At 32.0% G+C, this 18286-nt stretch overlaps 2 protein-coding genes across 7 annotated transcripts; one reads left to right on the forward strand and one right to left on the reverse strand.

The window, feature by feature from the left end:
• The first annotated feature begins 1306 nt into the window (after nucleotides 1–1306).
• Nucleotides 1307–11616, forward strand: LOC113520218 (uncharacterized). 5 transcript variants are annotated; one of them, XM_052898196.1, is made up of 6 exons: nucleotides 4250–4361; nucleotides 4769–4955; nucleotides 7198–7383; nucleotides 7468–8280; nucleotides 9353–9584; nucleotides 10454–11616. In XM_052898196.1, the coding sequence occupies exons 2-6, from the start codon at nucleotides 4896–4898 to the stop codon at nucleotides 10552–10554; spliced, it is 1392 nt and encodes a 463-aa protein (XP_052754156.1). In that variant the 5' UTR covers nucleotides 4250–4361; nucleotides 4769–4895; the 3' UTR covers nucleotides 10555–11616. The 5 variants fall into 5 exon arrangements, with proteins under 5 accessions (XP_026761285.2, XP_052754157.1, XP_052754156.1 ...); XM_031914601.2 differs by having other exon boundaries at nucleotides 4769–4916; XM_026905484.3 differs by lacking the exons at nucleotides 4250–4361; nucleotides 4769–4955 and adding an exon at nucleotides 1307–1750.
• LOC113520219 (abasic site processing protein HMCES) lies at nucleotides 10979–16768 on the reverse strand. 2 transcript variants are annotated; one of them, XM_026905493.3, is made up of 5 exons: nucleotides 16553–16768; nucleotides 13627–13867; nucleotides 12067–12270; nucleotides 11511–11717; nucleotides 10979–11308 (listed from the first exon to the last, which is right to left on the reverse strand). In XM_026905493.3, exons 1-5 carry the CDS (start codon nucleotides 16570–16572, stop codon nucleotides 11057–11059), a joined length of 924 nt encoding a protein of 307 aa, XP_026761294.2. In that variant the 5' UTR covers nucleotides 16573–16768; the 3' UTR covers nucleotides 10979–11056. The 2 variants fall into 2 exon arrangements, with proteins under 2 accessions (XP_026761294.2, XP_026761293.2); XM_026905492.3 differs by having other exon boundaries at nucleotides 11505–11717; nucleotides 16553–16766.
• Nucleotides 16769–18286: the final 1518 nt, after the last annotated feature.

The raw sequence follows: 18286 nt of genomic DNA on the forward strand, positions 1-18286 counted from the left end.
ATCTGTTTTATTTTTGCTAAAAAAATGTACACATGATTCGTGTTTCTACTATCAAACTATAGTATAATTATAACCCTATTCGTTTCCATTTTGAACATCAGGGTGGATGAAAAAGAAGGATTTTTTTGTATAGCTATTGCTTAAATATTGTTGACCGAGTCGGTTTATGTTACTTGTATAAAATGCGCTCTCTTTTCATTGGTTATATAATTTTTAATTATGGTTTTTTTTTTATAAAACTTAGAATGGCAAACAAGTTGACGATCCAACTGATGGAAAGTGATAACCGTCGCCTATAGACATGAGCAGTACCATGGACATAACAGAGTATATTGTTTCGCTCATGATACCCCCCCCCCCCCCCCATGCGTTGCCATTCATAAAGACTGAGTCCTGTTAATCCTGTGTACCCAGTAAATTCACGCCATATCCCACCCTTCAAACTGAAACACAGCCATGCAAACATAACTGCTTCACGGTTGAAACACGAATGGGACAGAGGTACCCAAGCTGTTAATACTTTTTGGTTGGTTCCAAAATTTAAATGCGGTGTGACACCTATTGCGTGTGTTGCTTAGCAATTGTTGACTGTCGTTTTATTACGAAAATAGAAAATTAGTAGGTGATTTAAATATTATTTTTATTTATATATCAAGTGATATTGTGTGTTCGTTTATATATATTTTGTGTTATTTGTTTGGACCTTATAAACTGTATAAGTGAAATCTACTGACAATTCTGCTAATTCTTACTACCAATCTTTGAAGAGTTCAGTTACTGTTCAAGGAACAAGGTTCAAGGTACGAATATCTTTAAGTCAAGCAACACAAACAAAGTCGATTGCTTGGATATTGTCCGGGAATAGTTGAAGGCGGGGTAAAGAGAAATTCCCCGAAGCCCCTACTAATCCTTCCTAAGATGGTATAAAGACCTCAGATGATGATGTCATTTCAAATGTGATATACCTTACCAATTTTTCTATTCACCAGTATGTCGTTTAATTCCATGTTCAGAGGGTGATTAGAAATAACTAACATTTATTTTTCTTTGAACTAAAGAAATAAACGCCATTACTGTTGTTATAAACATGCTAAACTAGTCTCGAGCCGTATAATGAATACATTTTATAACTCATGTGTATTCAATAATAGTAAGATAATCTATGTCAAAGTTCAAAAAAGTATGCTATTCACCCCATTTGACGGTAGTCATTCAAATATTTTGAAAATTATGATCCAGGCCTGTCTGTAAGCTAGTCATTAAATATCAGTATTAGATTAAAAAAAAATGGAAATTAATAATCAAATTGTTTCTATTGACCCCGTTCAACGGTATACGTGGTTCTGTCAATACCGAAGTTTTTTTTTACGAAACTGTTTATAATGTTACCTAATGAATTTAATGATTCGGTTTTGTATTCATATTGAAACAAAAAAATAATAACAAAAGACCAAGCCGCAAAATTAGAGGTCTTCTTTAAACGCCTACCTGCACATAGTCTCTGTTATCTATTTACTTATTTGTGATTTTGATCACTGAATGTTACCGGTACATTATAATACCTGTGTAATGTGTTGTGTTTATTTTCTTTTAACCAGTAATAGTTCTTAGGCATATAGGTTTTTTCTTTTGTGTTAATATGGATCATATAGATTCAGAAATTTTAATAGATAAATTAATACTCGAATATGATGAAACTTCCATGCCTGTACCCGATATTGAATCTCAACCACATCTTCTTATATCTAAAGTAAGTCCTGTCAATGTTTTGGTAATATAAAAAGTATAGAAACTAGTATTTTGATTAATGGATACACTAAGCTTTAAATAAACAACTTGAGCACAATTATATATATTGCAAATTCAAATTACAATCTAATTTCAAAATAGGAATATAGTGATATTTAAATTATAAAGTATTTTAAAATTATGTATATTAAAAATTGAAATTAGAAAAAAATCGAAAGTTATTTTTGACTATGTTGGGTACTTTTATCTAAGAACATGCCAAGACAAGCACTACAGTTCTCCATTCTTACATATCTATATAGTTATTTTGAATTTCAAATTTTTCATTAACACTGACCATAAAGATATAATTGAAAGTATTAAATTTCACTATATTAACACATTGGTCTCTCAGATGGACAAATCAATGATTCATTGTATTCTTAAAAACTAATAACCCTCTGGCTTTACAGTTTTTAGTAACTTTTTTATTTGTTGTTCACCATTATTTAGTGCACAAGTGCTAGTGTTCAATGAGCATGTGTTATTTTTTTTATTATTATCAGTCTGTGAAACTGATGTAAGTATATGTGTCACAATTGTAGGTAAGTTACCATTTTTAAATTTTAAAATATTATTCAATAAAATATTGTAATTGATTTTAGTAATGAATAATATTTATTGAATTTATGATGTTTATCATTATTTTAGAACCTTATTTGTTTTTAGTAATTTTTGTAACGACAATGGATGAAGAAAGGATAAGAGTGCTGTTAGAATATCAAGGTTCTGATTTAAATTATTATAATAGGAGTGACAGTGAGGCACAGGAGGATTTAGATGTGTAAGAGATAAATACCTATACCGACAGATGAAACAATAATAGTCCATCTTCTTGTGTTAGAATAAAGTCTCAAAATATTTTTATATAACAACTTGGCATAATCAAAGAAGCAAGAAATACAAAAAATTCAGATAAGATTAGGAATTTTTTTCTGATAAAGTAATACATCTAATTATGAAGTATACTAACTAGCATATTGAGCAGCTTTCATGAATTTAAACAAACTAGGGACTTAAATTACTGATGAAGAGGGAATTGAAGTTAGGAGAAATAATCAAAACTGATGGCTTATCTCCTCAAATTTTCCAATTGACAATTGAGCTGGAGTAAATTTCACCTTCTTAACATTATTATCTGTGTTATTGGAAAGTCCCAATGCTTCCAATGTACCAGCAATTCCTCCTTCTCCTTCCTCCTTTCTTGATCTGTATCTAATCAACCGATCGATATGACGATTGATTGCTGAACCATTAGCTGTCTCAATTTTATAATTGGATGGTCCATTCTTCTGTAATACTACGCCTGGGCCTTGATTGTTGTAATTTCTGCACATTACCTTTTGTCCCTCATTAGTTTCTCTGTATGATTTATGTTGATTGTGGTCAATCTACAACTCTGTTTTTTATGTTTCAAACTGTCTGGATAAATTGTATCCAACATTGTTCTCAAATGTCTGTTCATTAATAGTTCAGCTGGACTTTTATTTGTAGCTGAGCATGGAGTGACACACAGACCTAATAACAAATTTGGAATTCTAATGTCCCAGGATAAATGATAAATTTTTTTTAGTTTGTCTTTAACTGTCTGGACCATTCGTTCTGCTAAACCATTGGTCGCTGGATGATAAGGTGCAATAGTAACGTGATGTATATTATTTGCCTGCAGAAATTCCTTCATTTCGCCTGATACAAATGATGTGCCATTATCAGACTCCAAAACTTCACAAAGGTCATGGGTTGCAAAAACTCGTTGAAAAAGTGCCTCGAGGTAGTTTTAGGAGGCATGTGCCTCCTAAAACTACCTCGAGGCACTTGGTACAACCACTCACTAGTGATTCTATGTCTTCATTTAAGTGTGGCCACCACACATTGCTTCTGGCCAGTGCTTTGGTTTGGACAATACCTGTATGTGTTTTATGTAACATCCGTAGAGTTGCAGGATGGAGAGTACTAGGTACTACAACCCGACATCCTATTAGAATACAATTTTCTTGCAGTGACAGCTCTGTGCGATGTTACCAGAATGGGTGTATATCTGCATCAGTTTCTTTAGCTGGCCACCCACGTTGTATATAAATACTAATTTTTTTACAAGATTTTATCTCTATTCGTCTCCCTGGCTATGTGCTCTGAATTGTATGGAAAATCTTCTGGTATTTCAGCCATTAAAAGTACTCCCAGCTGATGTTGAGGTTCCCACGGTACTGGCTGTGCTTAAACAATCTGCATTACTTATTTCAGGACCTGGCTTATATTTTATCTCATAGTCGTGAGATGTCAAAGCAATAGCTATTCTAGTTAAACGAGGTGAAATCATATTAGGCATAGGCTTTTTAGAATTAAATATACCGAGCAATGGTTTATGATCAGTTATAATAGAGAATTTTCTTCCTGTAAGGTAATTTTGAAATTTGATTATCCCAAACATAATTGAAGTAGCTTCTTTATCTAGCTGTGAACAACGCCGCTCATGAAGATGTAAAGTTCTGGATGCCATTGCTATAGGAAATTCGTCATTATCCTTTACATGTGACAATACTGCTTCAACGCCATATTCTGAACTATCACAAGTAAGTATTATAGATTTAATTATATCATAGTTCACTAGTGTTAAATCAAAAGTCAATAATCGCTTAGCCGTGCCAAACGCGTTTTGTTCTTGTTCTGTCCATTTCCACTCCTGACGTGTGTCTAATAAACGATGCAATGGCTCTAGTAGCGTCGCTTTATGAGGTATAAACCTCTCATAAAAATTATAGAGACCAAGGAAACCTTGTAGTTCTCGTTTGTTTTTAGGTTTAGGTATGTTAGTAATGGATTCTACTTTGCTTGGTGCTAAATGGATACCCTTAGCATCTATAACAAAACCTAGAAACTCAACTCTTTCTTGAGCGAACCTGCTTTTATTTTTATTCAATCGAAGTCCTGCACGTTCGATTCGCCCAAGTACCTTATCAAGTCTTTCTTGCATTTCCAGCAAAGTATGGCCACAGACGATTATGTCATCAATTAGAACTGCAACACCGGCGATGCCACCCAACAAAGATGTCATTAATCGTCGAAAAATTCCATGACATGCCTTAACTCCGAAAGCGAGGCGATGTATGGTATACAGACCCTTGCAGGTATTCAAAGTTAGGAGTTTAGATGTTTCATCGTCCACGGTAACTAGTGTGTATGCTCTATCCAAATCTAAAGTTGTAAAGTATTTTCCACCCGCGACCGCAGTAGACTTCATTTGCTGTGGGCATAGGATAGTTATCCGACTCGGTGGCTTCATTAACAGTACTGCGGTAATCTCCACACAATCTTATTTCTCCTGATTTTTTTATTATTGGCACTATTGGTGTAACCCATTCAAAAAAGGATGTTTGGCGTAATACTTCTTCACTTTTTAATCTACTAATCTTCATTTCTACTCTTTATTTTAAAGCAAATGGTACTTGACGAGCCACAAGGAACTTTGGAGTTGCCCCTGGCTTTATGTGTATAGTAACTGGTAGTGCGCGGAAGCTACCGAGTCCATCTTTGAAAACTTCTTTATGTTTAGATAACATCGTGTCTATTCCATTTTGTTCAGTATTTGACACAAAATTGATATTCATAGTCAAGTTCAGAGGAGCGAGCCAATCTCGACCGAGTAGGTTCGGTCGTTTACCTTTGGCTACAATCACACACAAGTTTTTTGAGATGTTTCTATAACGCACTGGTAGTGTAACTTGGCCAAGTAATTGAACTAGAATCTCTGTCCATGTGTCTAAGGTTAGTGAAGTAGGCTGTAGTGCATTTTGTGGCATCTGTTTGTGTACTGTATGCCATGTTTGCTCATTCACTATAGAATAACTTGCTCTTGTATCCACTTGCATACAAACTGGAATTCCAGCAAGGAATGGTACACTCCAAATAGCGGTGTGCGACCCATATTTGATATATAATAGATTCCATTTAAACAATCATTTGTTTCTTCCGTAAAATTTACATTATTATATTTATTCTTCTTTTTACTAATGCAAATTTTCTCCAAGTGCCCTTTTTTTTCTTACAGTATCGACAAATAGCATTTAGAAATCGACACTCTCCATTATGACGGTCGCCACAACGATAACAAAAACGAATGGACGCTCTTGACTGAACTGCATTAATATCCATCGGCTCCGAACCCGACGGTGACGTAGTTTAAGTCGTTCGAGAGGCGTGACAGTAGTATCCGCGGTCACGCTGGCAGATACTTGAATCATGCAGACATCTCGTCCCGCACTTTCTGATGATAGCATCTACTACATCTTGATAACGTAACTTATCTCGTTTTAAAAGTTCATACTGTAACAGTCCGTCATGCATACCATATACGAGCCGATCGCGAAGCATTCGCTCCAAGTCAACGAAATTCCAGCCAGAGCTAAGTTTTCTTAATTGAGCTATATAGTCTGCCGCAGATTCATCCTGTTTTTGATCACGTTCATAAAACTAGAACGACACTGATATTTCATTTGGTCTTGGACTGTAGTGTTTAGTCAAAACAATTTCTATTTCATTGAATGTCACTTCACTAGCTTTTCTGGGTGTCATTAATGCCAATAAAGTTTCAAACACCCGCGAACCATACACTGTGAAGAAGTTAGCTCTTTTAGATGAGTCTGTTATGACGCCATTAGCCTCGAAACAAAATTTTAAGCGGTTAAAAGTAAATGGCGCAATTGTCTGTTTGCGGATTAAACTCATCGAATTTCACTGCTTTTACGTCCATTTTATTACTTTTTACACTTCGTCGCCACTAATATGTTCTAATTATATGATATTGGGAAATAAAACGTGCTGTGTAGCTTGAATCAGTTTATGTCATGTTGGAACATGTTCTACCTACATTAGTACACTTTATTATTTAACAAAATATAAAAGTACCCACATCAATATATATATATATATATATATATATATATATATATATATATATATATATATATATATAACAGAAATATATTTCATTATATTTCATAGTTTACTTTTCCAGTTAACACAAAAATATAGCTTAATTTTGTTATTTAGAGTACCAAAAATAGATATTTTAAAAAGACCGATTTAAAAAACTGTTTTTACTAAATAAAGTACAAATATTTTTTTAGTCTTTTTCTTTTATTATAACCTCTTATTTAGAATAAAAACCAACAATACTTAAAAAATATATAATTTCAATAATACAGACGAGATTAGATTAGAGAACTTTCGATCTGAGACATCGCGCGCGAGTATATGTTTGAATTTTTTTTCCCGCGACTATAGGAAGGTTAACAATCTAAATCTTCAGACTTTTATCATGTAGGTTTTTGTGCAATTTGTGTTTTAGAAATAAATTCCAAAAACAATATTTTAGTTTAATAATTATATTTTGAATATTTTCAATTCTAGGTACGAAAACATTATATGGATTACATCATAAAAATGTTGTCTATAAACTATGAAAACAACCAAAGACTATTGAATAAGAACATCTACTTGCCCAGTGCTATCTGGAGATGTGCAAAGAAAATAGAGATGACAGCTGCACAGACTTGCATGGTAGCACAACTATACAGGAAAAATATCACAGCTGTTGTCAGTATTATGGATTTTTAGAAATTCATTTTGTTAATTGTAGTAAAATACAACATACATTAATTAAGAAATATTATATTACAGATAAATGACTTAAAAAATGATACCACCAAAGGAAAGTTGTATAGAAGTTTGTATGATTGCTTAAGGAAACCACCAGAAAATGACAAAAAATTGCAAACAATAACAAGATCAAATGATTGTACATGTCCTTGTGTTTGTAATCAACGGAAACGGCCCCGCTTATCAGAATCACCAAAACCTTACTCAGATGAGAATTTCAACAATTATTCAGGAAATGCAGGACAAACCTTGAATAATCACAAAAAACAATTCACAATACCAGTTGTAGAAAATTTACATGCTGAAAATCCTAAAGTTGCTTTAGTCACAAACAATTCTGCACAATCATTAGAAAATCGGTCAGGGAATATATTAAGTCAAGAGTCAAATGTATCATCTAAGCCACTCACCAGGATGTCTGTTGAATCGCAGGATTCTGATGAACTCATGTTACAACTTGAAAAGTTATTTCAAGGTGATACCAATGATGATGATTTATTTGAAGGTACCTTATGTGATAGTTACGATGTTGTTTCACATGTAGACAAAAAACGTGAAAACACTTTGAATAGAGAAAAACAAACAGTTTTTTTAAAACAGGATACAATAATTGAAAATCATGCTGCACAAATTAAATCACTTGATGAACGATTAGAATCCTTAGCTGGTTTACTAGTCAATAATGATCATGATAATACAATACAACAAAAGCCTGAAATAGCAAAAACCAAAAATATATCTAGTAAATGGCTGTGTGAAGAATATTTTCTTAGATTGAAATTGTATGAACTCTTGGATCAAATTAGAGATTGTAATAGGAAGAAATATACACGGGTAAGTATAGACAGTTCTCCAGTTCCTTTCCCATAAGTGTCGTAAGAGGTGACTAGGGGCACTTTCACCAAGGCCTAATTGTGGTTGCCAACTCGCCTGCTAAAAGTGGCAACTATTCACATAACCCCTTAACACATAAGTGCCGCAGGTACTAGTAGCTACTTTTTCCCCAGTCTCCTTTTTTCCCAGTCAAGAAAACGTTAAATTATATAAGCCGAATTATAGTTAAACTAATGTATGAGTAAACGAGATTTATTGCTAATCAAATGATAACAAAAATTAAAATAGACGAACTTTTCGGCTTTTAGCCTCACTGAATTTTTTTAAAATTTTTCAAAATATTCATTAAACGCTTTAAATCGATATTCGGTGTATGAAAATAAATAAAAATGAATACATTTCAAATAATTAAAAACTGCGAGGCCCCCTCAAGCACGAGGCCATCGGCGGTCGCCGACATCTAACACCGTCACTGGTGAAATTAAAGATCATCTGAATATCTACAAGTACCAATTTTCGACCCTTTCTGTCTAGAATATGATTATGCCAGGTTATTATGATAATTGCCAGGTGGCTTGCTCTTTGGTAGTTATTCTCATTGGTACATATATGGTGTTCACAGTGATGTTGCACATCCCTTGGAAGATTAATAGGTATAGGTCTTCAATAGATGCTTTCGCCAATAGTTGGAGATCTGATGAATGCTGATTCCACTCTATTGCCTGTTCAACATATATAGTATTGAACTGTTCACTTTATGTACTTTAAAATCTATATTTCAATAAATTCAGATTCACATTTATTAGATGTATAGATTTATTAATTATATCTATAAAATATGATTATATCTCACATTATATACTAGCTGCATACTTTGCCTTAAGGGGAGAAAAATATAATCGAATCCAGGATACGGTTTATCTGTGTACTTTGTTTCAATTTATTATCTGCCTAATTATTTCAACATCAGAATTGTTTCAGTTTTTATTAAGTAATAATAAGGCTTTATTTTAGTAGGTCGGTATACAAAAGCTCTTTTATTTTAAAATAATGTTTTGTTTTTATATTGCAGATAAAGGAAAAATTATTAATACTATTTGGAGATGATAGTGATGATGACAGTGTTATGTCACCATTAGATGAAACACCAGATTTTGTCATTAGTTGCAAAGAACGAATTGCCCCATGGGTTGTAAAACTTTTGACACCTTTCTATATTAAAGGCCGTATTAGAGGGAAAGCTTTATTTAAAGCTCTGGCTAAACATTTGATAAGATTAATATATCAATGCAGTCGATATCCATGTGAGTTAAATATTTTTGACTTTAGTTTTATATTATTACTATATTTTACCCGCGACTTCGTTAGCGTGACTGGGATACGTTAATTGAGATAAAGATAAAAAGTAGCCTATCTCTATTTCTAATAGGTACCAAATTTAATGACAATTGGTTATTAAATGATATTGAAATAACTAAACGTTTGTCAACCATTGCAAAATTGCCCAAAAGTGAATTAGTTAAGTTTTGCCCGTGCCATATAACTACGATACTGGTGAATCTCCATGTCTATATTATGTACCTTTGATAGTGTACGTTGACAAGATATATGCCCGTGGATAAAAATTTTATTACTGTTGATTGAACAAAAAAAAAAAAAATGGAAATAAATGAAAATAATAGAGATAGTAAAACTACAGACATTAGACTTGTGATTCATCTTTTTTTGAATTCGATTTCTCGAGTCAAGTAGTCTAAATTTTATAATGAATGTTATACTCACTTGTTACCAGGCAGTAACAAGTGAATGTAACAACTATACTTAGTAGGTAAGTACACAATTTTATAACCAATTGTCACACAAACGCATTTTCGCAAGTGTAGTAAGTATATTGTGAAGAGGTGAGTAAGTTGTCACAATTGCAGCTTTTTGGGTGTTCGTAGTTTGTAATAATTGCAGTTAGTAATATAAGTACCTACACGCAGTATGTCAATAAGACTGTCGTATACATACTTCATTACGAAAATCGGTAATTATTATTTTTTGGTTATTGTAATGTCAGGCATAATCCTTTTTTCTATAAGTAAATAAAAGAAACAAATTTAGTAATATGATCAAAAGTAAATAAAGGTTGTGTCCCCATAATTTATTTTTATCAATTTTATATTTCCAGGTGAATATGAGGTGCATAGTTTTGTATCGGATTTCTTAGAAAACCACAAGATGATAAGATGCGAAGCAGATTTTAAACAGTTTAGAATAGAAAACCTGTAACATTTCTACTGTTGATTACTTGGAACTTTTTAAAATTACATATTTTGTTGATTGTATAAAAACTCGAATAATAACTTGTTATACGTAGTTACGTAATTAAAGTTATTATTTCTGGTATCCCAGAGTATTTTTACAAGATTAAGTAGTTATTATCATTAAACTTTCTCAAGTTCAATAAAACAGTTGCAAGTATTTCCTCAAGTACATTGATACTAATACGTGTATATATGGGTTATTCCATTGAAGTTTATGGGCGTACAAAATAATTGCGAATTGGAATTATGGCCTACAATTCTTTTTTGATAGTGTCGAATAGATGTTGTTTCTAAGTTTTCTATTACTTACTTCTATGAATGGTTTTATAAATGTTTTACGAGTAGTCACAGCAGCATCTCTCAATGAAGTGGACATGGATAATTTAAAGAAAAATTAACGTAAAATATATTGAAAGATATAATTAAAGTATTTTTCTTAGTTCTAAAATAAATCAATTTCAAAGAATCTATTGTTTTGCCTTTTTATGTTCTGAACAATCATTATCATCAGATTTCCTTTTTGCTGTCTTATTAAACCATTCATTTAGTGTTTTTTGTGTAGTCTTCTTTCTATCTATTAATATCTTTTTGTTACAATTTTCTGATTTATTTCTTGAGTTGTTTACAAGAGTAGAGACAGGATGCCACGATAATAATGTGATAGGCTTCAGATAAGAGAGAGCCATGTCTGCTTCTACATTATTAATATCAAGCCAGGCCTGAAATAGTATTTTATATATTATAAATTAATTTAAAAAAATCTAAATTAGATTTATATTTAAAGAAAGTTGCATAGGATCTATATGGGAACAAATTGGTTTAATTAAAAAAAAAAAAATCAATGAGTTTTAAATTCGTTACTGATACACTAAAATAAAAACATTGGGGGAAAAAAGAAAAAAAGAGAATACTGACATCAACCTGATCTTGTGTATTTAAAATAGCTGGCATTCTGTGATGTAGCCAACTCAAAGTACTGTTTGAATCCATTGTAATAATGCTGTATGAATAAATAACTTTGTCTTCATTTTGCCACACATTATATAATCCAGCTATTTGCATTAAACAAATCCCTTTCCAGCCCTCAGCTTCTTCAAAGGTATTATTCCATGTTGTACATTCATCTATCTGAAAAGAAGACAGGTTTTCTTACTTAGAATGAAAACTGTAATCTTTCCTGTGTTATCAGTATACCAGACAATAACGAAAGTTAGGAATGAATCACGGTTTCTAAAGGCGATCATGTGGAGGTCGATCACGATGGTTTCCATGGGGAACTGTGGAGGTCGATCTGATAGGGTATATTGTTAGCAGTAGGACTTTAAGACCCTATTATTAATGATCCCTTTCTTCCTGAGTTGTATGTAATGTTTTGTTATTATTATTTTAATTTTTTAATGTTATAGTACACCTGGGTGGACTATATAAGCCTCCTAGGGAAAGTCTACATAATTAATTTTTTAAAAAACAAATTAACCTCAATTTTCTCCTCTTGTGGCATATATATATAATAAGGTTGTTTCGTTTTTGATGTTTTCTCAGTTGTTTGCCATTCATAAAATCCTTCAACAACAATAATACATCGACCGCCATTTCTTAATATAGGATTGTAAAGTCTGGAACTCTTGATGTTCTCTAATCTGCAGTTATTTGTGCTGAGTTTATGTGTTCGATAATCTTCCTGTAATTTAATAAAATAATAAAATGAATAAAAATTCCACAATATAAAGTACCTAAGTATATTTTGTTCCATCCATAAAAAAAAAACATGAGATCGAAACAGCATACCTAAGGTAGTATTCTACCAGTGAAACTAAATATTGACATGATAAGCTTTAATTGAATTTTACCTTCTGTCCTAATATATTCTAAAGTATGGATAACTTCTTAGTTTTACATATTATGATTAACAACTTCGATAATAATAGTATAATAATGGATTGAAAACAGCTAATTTAAAATGCAAAGTTGTGTCAATAAGTAAATTTTACTTTATAGCATGCAGGATATTGCTTTGCAAAGAAAAATAGCCGATTACAGAGAATTAATATGAAAACAATAAAGTATTACTAATAATAATAATAATAAATAATTATTATTCAAGTAAACTTAATAATAAGCATTTTTAATAGTATTTTTTATAAAACTACCACCCAGATCGGAATGCAATATCAGCTGAAAAGAACGGGCAAAGAAACAGCTGTTTTTTTTTCCAAATATAAGTTACAAAAAAAAAACTTATGAATAGATAAAAGGACTATCACAATCTTCGTATTTATATGAGAAAGAAAATAAAAAGCTATTAAGCTACAATTAATCATAGTATTCTTGATCATTATTTATTAATTGCAAAAAAATTACCAAAATCACAAAAAAGAATTAATAATAAAAAAGATATTTTTAATAGATGAATATGACTATACCTACATGAAAAAAAAGAAATATTTCAAATGAAGTGTTGTGAATATCGATGCAGGTACATGAATTTTAAGGAATGAATTAAAAATATATTAATTATGAGAATGGATATGGAACAATGAAAAGTGAAAATTTATTTATTTTTTAAAACTTTAATACACCTAGATAGTTTAAACGGAGCACTTAAGACCATATGGTGTTATCTACCAGTCGACAGTAGAAAAGAATAGCAGAAATACATGACGCACACTACGCAAATAAACAGAAAAACGAAATTAATATATAATACGTATAATACAAATAAAATCTATATAATACATACATAGATACATATATTAATGCTAATATTATAAAAAAGGTACAGTTTGTGAGTTTAAATGTTCGGGGTAATCTTCCGTACTACTGATCTGATTTTGAAAATTCTTTCACTGTTTGAAAGGTATATTATCCCAGAGCGCTATAGACTACTTTTTATTTTAGCAAATATATATCAAAAATATATACTCATGTTTGTTTTTCTTTAAAACTAAGTATGTTGCCTCCATAACCGGTTATTATGTGTGAAAAATTAAGACAAAATACATAGATTCTAGAACAATATAAGTCTCAAGTAACATACCATATGCCATGGTGGTATTATACCCCACATCATAGGCTTTAGTACATGTTCATTTTTGGCCCCATTCCTGTATTTATTTGCAGATACTAAGACAGGGGTGACATCAGTTGGAGCTATGTTGTGTGATGGTATATATTCTTTACCATCGTTATGTTCGTGAAGCCATTCTGCCTTTACGTATTTATTTGTTTTATCAGATTTGTAACTACATGCACATTGAAGTTGTTCTTTAGAGAGTGACCTGTTAATGTATATTTTTTACATTACATACGTGCTTACCTGCTAGTGCAATTAAGACTTACAAGTATTAAACTTTCATTCTTATTACCTAATATGTATATAACAATTTAACAAACTGAATAATATTTAATTGTTTATAATGGACAAATATCTATGACCTGAAAGGTTCAATGCAGACCTATCAGTAAATAATAAATACAGTAAATATTAATGGAAAATCATAGAAAAAGCGGCCTTATCGCTAAGTAATCTCTTCCAGACAAACTTTGGGTAGAGGATATTGAGAAAAAAGATATATATATATATATATATATATATATATATATACATATATATATATATATATATACACATACATATATATATATATATATATATATATACACATACATACATATATACATATGTATAAACATACACATACTTACTTGCACATATACAACAGGAGAGAATGACAGAGGAAGAAGAAAAAGAGAGAAATAGTAGGATTTAACAGAAGTTTTGAAGCTAGTGAGAGTTGAAGCACACCAAATATGTTTTTTATGCAACTTAGAATGGAAAGTGGTAACAGTCGCCTATAGACATGGGCAGTACTATGGATATAACAGAGTATACTGTTTCATCCATGATACTCCCCATGTGTTGCCATTTCTGAGGACTAAGGTGTTATGCCTCTGTACCCTGTAAATTCACTGTCATATCGTACCCTTCAAACCTAAACAGCCATACAAACAAAACTGCTTCACAGTTGAAATATGAATGAGATAGAGGACAGAATGGAATAGAGGCAGATAGTGAGTTCCATGACAGAACTGCTTGGTCAGTAAAGGATTTAGAACAAAAGGAAGAAGAATGAGTGGGAAATTTGAGGCGAGAGTTGTTAATATTGTGTTAGGTATGGTCATTAGCCTCACTGAGAAACATGATCTGCTCTTTTAAATAGTTAAAAAGGATTTCGCAAAGAAGAGATACATAAAATCCAATTCTTCAATTACTACAATTACAAAATCGTTAATTATTTGTCTCTATGATTATTTGCATATACTAGAGAAGATTACACTAAAAGAATTCATAGATTAAATCAATTAATGTAAATGTATAAAAAAAATTAATGTAAATAGTGACATTTGAGAACCGAGTGTAAAGTATCACACACAAGCACAAGCGGTTTAAGTGGTACTAAAAATCCAATTTTTTTAATGTATTTATGTATGATAATTAAAAAAAGAAAAAAAAATATTTACCAAACTTTTTAACTTTTTTTTCAAGATATTACTTTGTGAAATTATACCAGCAAATTGGTGAATCAATTCATCACTATCTACAAGCACTTAAATTATTATCGAAAGAATGTAATTTTCAAAATGTAATGGTGGAACAAAATGAAAATTACTCTAAGAAATTAATTCTTTTGAGTAAAAATAATGTGTATTAACAAGGGCTCTAATAATGTGTATTAACTGGATACTGCAAATTAAACAAGCATATGGCCCAAATAGACTCATGCCCAAAAAGTGTTTGCAGATTTTGTCATAGTAAGGAAGCTGCAGCACTTAATGTGAGGTTGTAGCCCACTCATACAAAAACAATATGTCTTCTTTGGAAAACACACTATATCCTGAGGAGATTAAAAAACATCACTACAAAGAAACATCTTAAAATTCCTATCATTGTTAGAAATTAGCAGTGAATTTAAAAAAAGGGTGAGCACCAAAGAACGTAGAAAAGCCGCTGTGTCACAGGTTATTCTGCCTGAAAAAACCTCTTTCAATAATAATAACCATATTAGATGAATATTTCCAGTTCCCATTTGATACAAGTATAGAAATCAATAAAAGAAATTTGACTTAATTGTTAGGTATATTTGGAATACCTACTTTTGTACACTCAGACCAAGAGACATCTTTTGATCTCATCAGAATTAAAGAATTTTTTGAGTGACTTGGATATAACTACTAGTTATTAATCGTCTCAAAATCCTCAAGCAAATGGACTAAAAATGAAAAACTATCCAATATTCACTTCTATCTCTTAAATTATCTATAAATGCATATGAATTGGTCACTACTTAAGCATTACATCGTATTTGTTCATTACTATGTATAAGCACTGGGTTCACACTACATGAAAGGATATTTTCACACCCTCAAAAGTCATCCAATAACCAATTGATTCCCACATGGCTAATGGAGAGAGACACTAATATTCTTGAAAAATATGGCAAGAAGAAGTAAATAGGATCATTTACTCAAAGAAGTAGAAGTTGTTAACATTAACTTAATTCTTAAATCTGTTTACAGAGTAATCGTGAGACTAGTTTCCAATAACACCTAATAACACCTGGCTCTGGTTAATCTTCCATCGAAAATTGAACCTGAAAAAGTCCAGGCTGAAGAAAAAATATCACCAGTTGAACATCCTCCTACTGAGATGGAAGTATGTCTTCGCCACTCTGTCAGAGATAGTTTTAAGGCCTAGGGCTGAATGTCGCAATACTATTAAATATTAAGAGAATAATTCAGTTATCAATAGTCATAGATTTTGTGTTAAACAACTATATAACATTTTCAGTTTATTAAAGCCTAAAATTCTAGCAAATCAAACTTTTATTCTTATTAAGGTACTTAATAAGAATAAAAGTTTGATATTATACATATATTACGGAACGAATTGTAAAAATACTTACAAAACTGTACGGCCACACATGCTTGTCAGAAAGTAGTTATTTATATTTATATATTGTTATATTTTTTCATATAAGTTTTGTAGTAGTAATCATAGCATTTTATTAAAGACAATAACATTAGTATGTGTTATATTTAGGTATCATATGTAGTTACGAAGACAGGTACGAAAGAAACAAACACAAAACAAGTAAAAACAAAATAGTCTCTGTAATCTGTAATAAGAGTCAATAAACGTCAAAAAACTGAAAAGTGAACTTTGATGTTACTGTCAGTGTCAGCTATACTATGTTTATATTACATAGCTATATCAGTATTAGCTATACTTTGTATAACGTAAGATAGTCCGCGTAACAATTCCTCCTCCCTCGCCATTCTAGCCTTTAGGTTAAGGTGGAGAAGGGATTGTTAGTAATGGAGACTAGCAATCCCATTGCTAGAAATATATCCTATTACGTCGACCTACACGCGGTTCCTCCTGGTAATCATCATGATTGATATATTGTTGAATTCGCCACGATGCGTCAACTGACTTATTTCATCATCATCTATCATCCTTCACTGATACCCCACCAGTGTATACTAGTGACGCAGGCGGGACAACCGTTCTATTATTATCCATTAAAAACCCTTAGATTAAAGTACGTTATAATAAATAGGGATTGGAGGGGAAGGGATCGTTAGTAATGTGGACTACCAGTCCCATTGCTATAATTATTTTTACACACATTACAATGCGTTTTAGTTTTTATTATTATTAACAGACGTCTGCCTCGTAGCCCTCGATTTGTGGCTCTAATAATTTAAATTGGATAAAATTGGATTATTCCAACGCGGCGTGTATGTGACAAGCGTGATGAACCTTACCCAAACAAGCTTCGTTTGTTGGTAGTAGTGTTGTTTTTGCAACGTACTCCTTAGTATTTTTCTTTTTGGGTGTTCTGTGGTTATGATGAGTTTTTAGACTTTCATGCCTAGTCTACTAGTACTAGTCTACGTGATAATTACCTATCTACCAATAGTATAATATATTAATCAATCAATACATATAATAAAATTGTAACTAGTCGCTGTCGGGAGGAAAAGGATTGTTAGTAATGGGGTCTAATTGACCCATTGCCAGCAATATACCCTATCAGGCCGATCTCTACGTGGTTCCTCCTGGAAACCATCGTGGTTAATTCTAGCGTAATTTGTCACGATAGGCTAACTGACCTACTTTCATCATCACCTATCATCACATCACATCATCCCTCAATATAGTTTAAGAATAGCTTAGGTTAGGAGAAATAAAGGTTTTCTCTTGCCGTGTTTTACTTTCCCATAAAATAGTCAAAAAATAGTTAGGTAGGACATAAAATTTCATAGGATAACCACAGTTGTACCAATAGGATGTAGGCTGGTACAGCTAATAGGTTCCAAATAGGGTTTTCCGCTAAAAACGGAAAAATAGTTGATAGTTTAAAATAGGCCATAATAGAGCCTATAATAGTCCTCATAGGTGCCAAATGGGCACAAATAGATAGTAATAGCATAAACTTTCCTTGGAAATTGGAAAAATCTTTGTAATGTGCGTTGCGCGGTAGCTATCGACCGACTGACGCGTGGTCCTTTTTTTTTCTCACTGTAATTGTTGTTGGCCGCAGATGGCCTTTACAACTTCACCGAACGCGTGTAAGCAGGGGCGAATGCAGATGGCACTCTAAGCCCGCGAGAGGGGAGCGACAGAGGTGTCA

Source organism: Galleria mellonella, unplaced genomic scaffold (genome assembly GCF_026898425.1).
Source record: "Galleria mellonella isolate WM207_F2 unplaced genomic scaffold, CSIRO_AGI_GalMel_v1 utg40, whole genome shotgun sequence".
Classification (NCBI taxonomy): Eukaryota; Metazoa; Arthropoda; class Insecta; order Lepidoptera; family Pyralidae; genus Galleria; species Galleria mellonella.

Excerpts from the sequence above, each read along its gene's own strand:
- LOC113520218 (XM_026905484.3), top strand. The coding sequence starts at position 1,640 with ATGGATCATATAGATTCAGAAATTTTAATAGATAAATTAATACTCGAA. Across the intron at positions 7,384-7,467 it reads GGAAAAATATCACAGCTGTT|ATAAATGACTTAAAAAATGA; the intron begins GTCAGTATTATG and ends ATTATATTACAG. Across the intron at positions 9,585-10,453 it reads TCAATGCAGTCGATATCCAT|GTGAATATGAGGTGCATAGT; the intron begins GTGAGTTAAATA and ends TTATATTTCCAG.
- LOC113520219 (XM_026905492.3), bottom strand. The coding sequence starts at position 16,572 with ATGTGTGGCCGTACAGTTTT. Across the intron at positions 13,868-16,552 it reads ATGTGTGGCCGTACAGTTTT|GTCACTCTCTAAAGAACAAC; the intron begins GTAAGTATTTTT and ends ATACATTAACAG. Across the intron at positions 12,271-13,626 it reads TAATACCACCATGGCATATG|GAAGATTATCGAACACATAA; the intron begins GTATGTTACTTG and ends ATTAAATTACAG.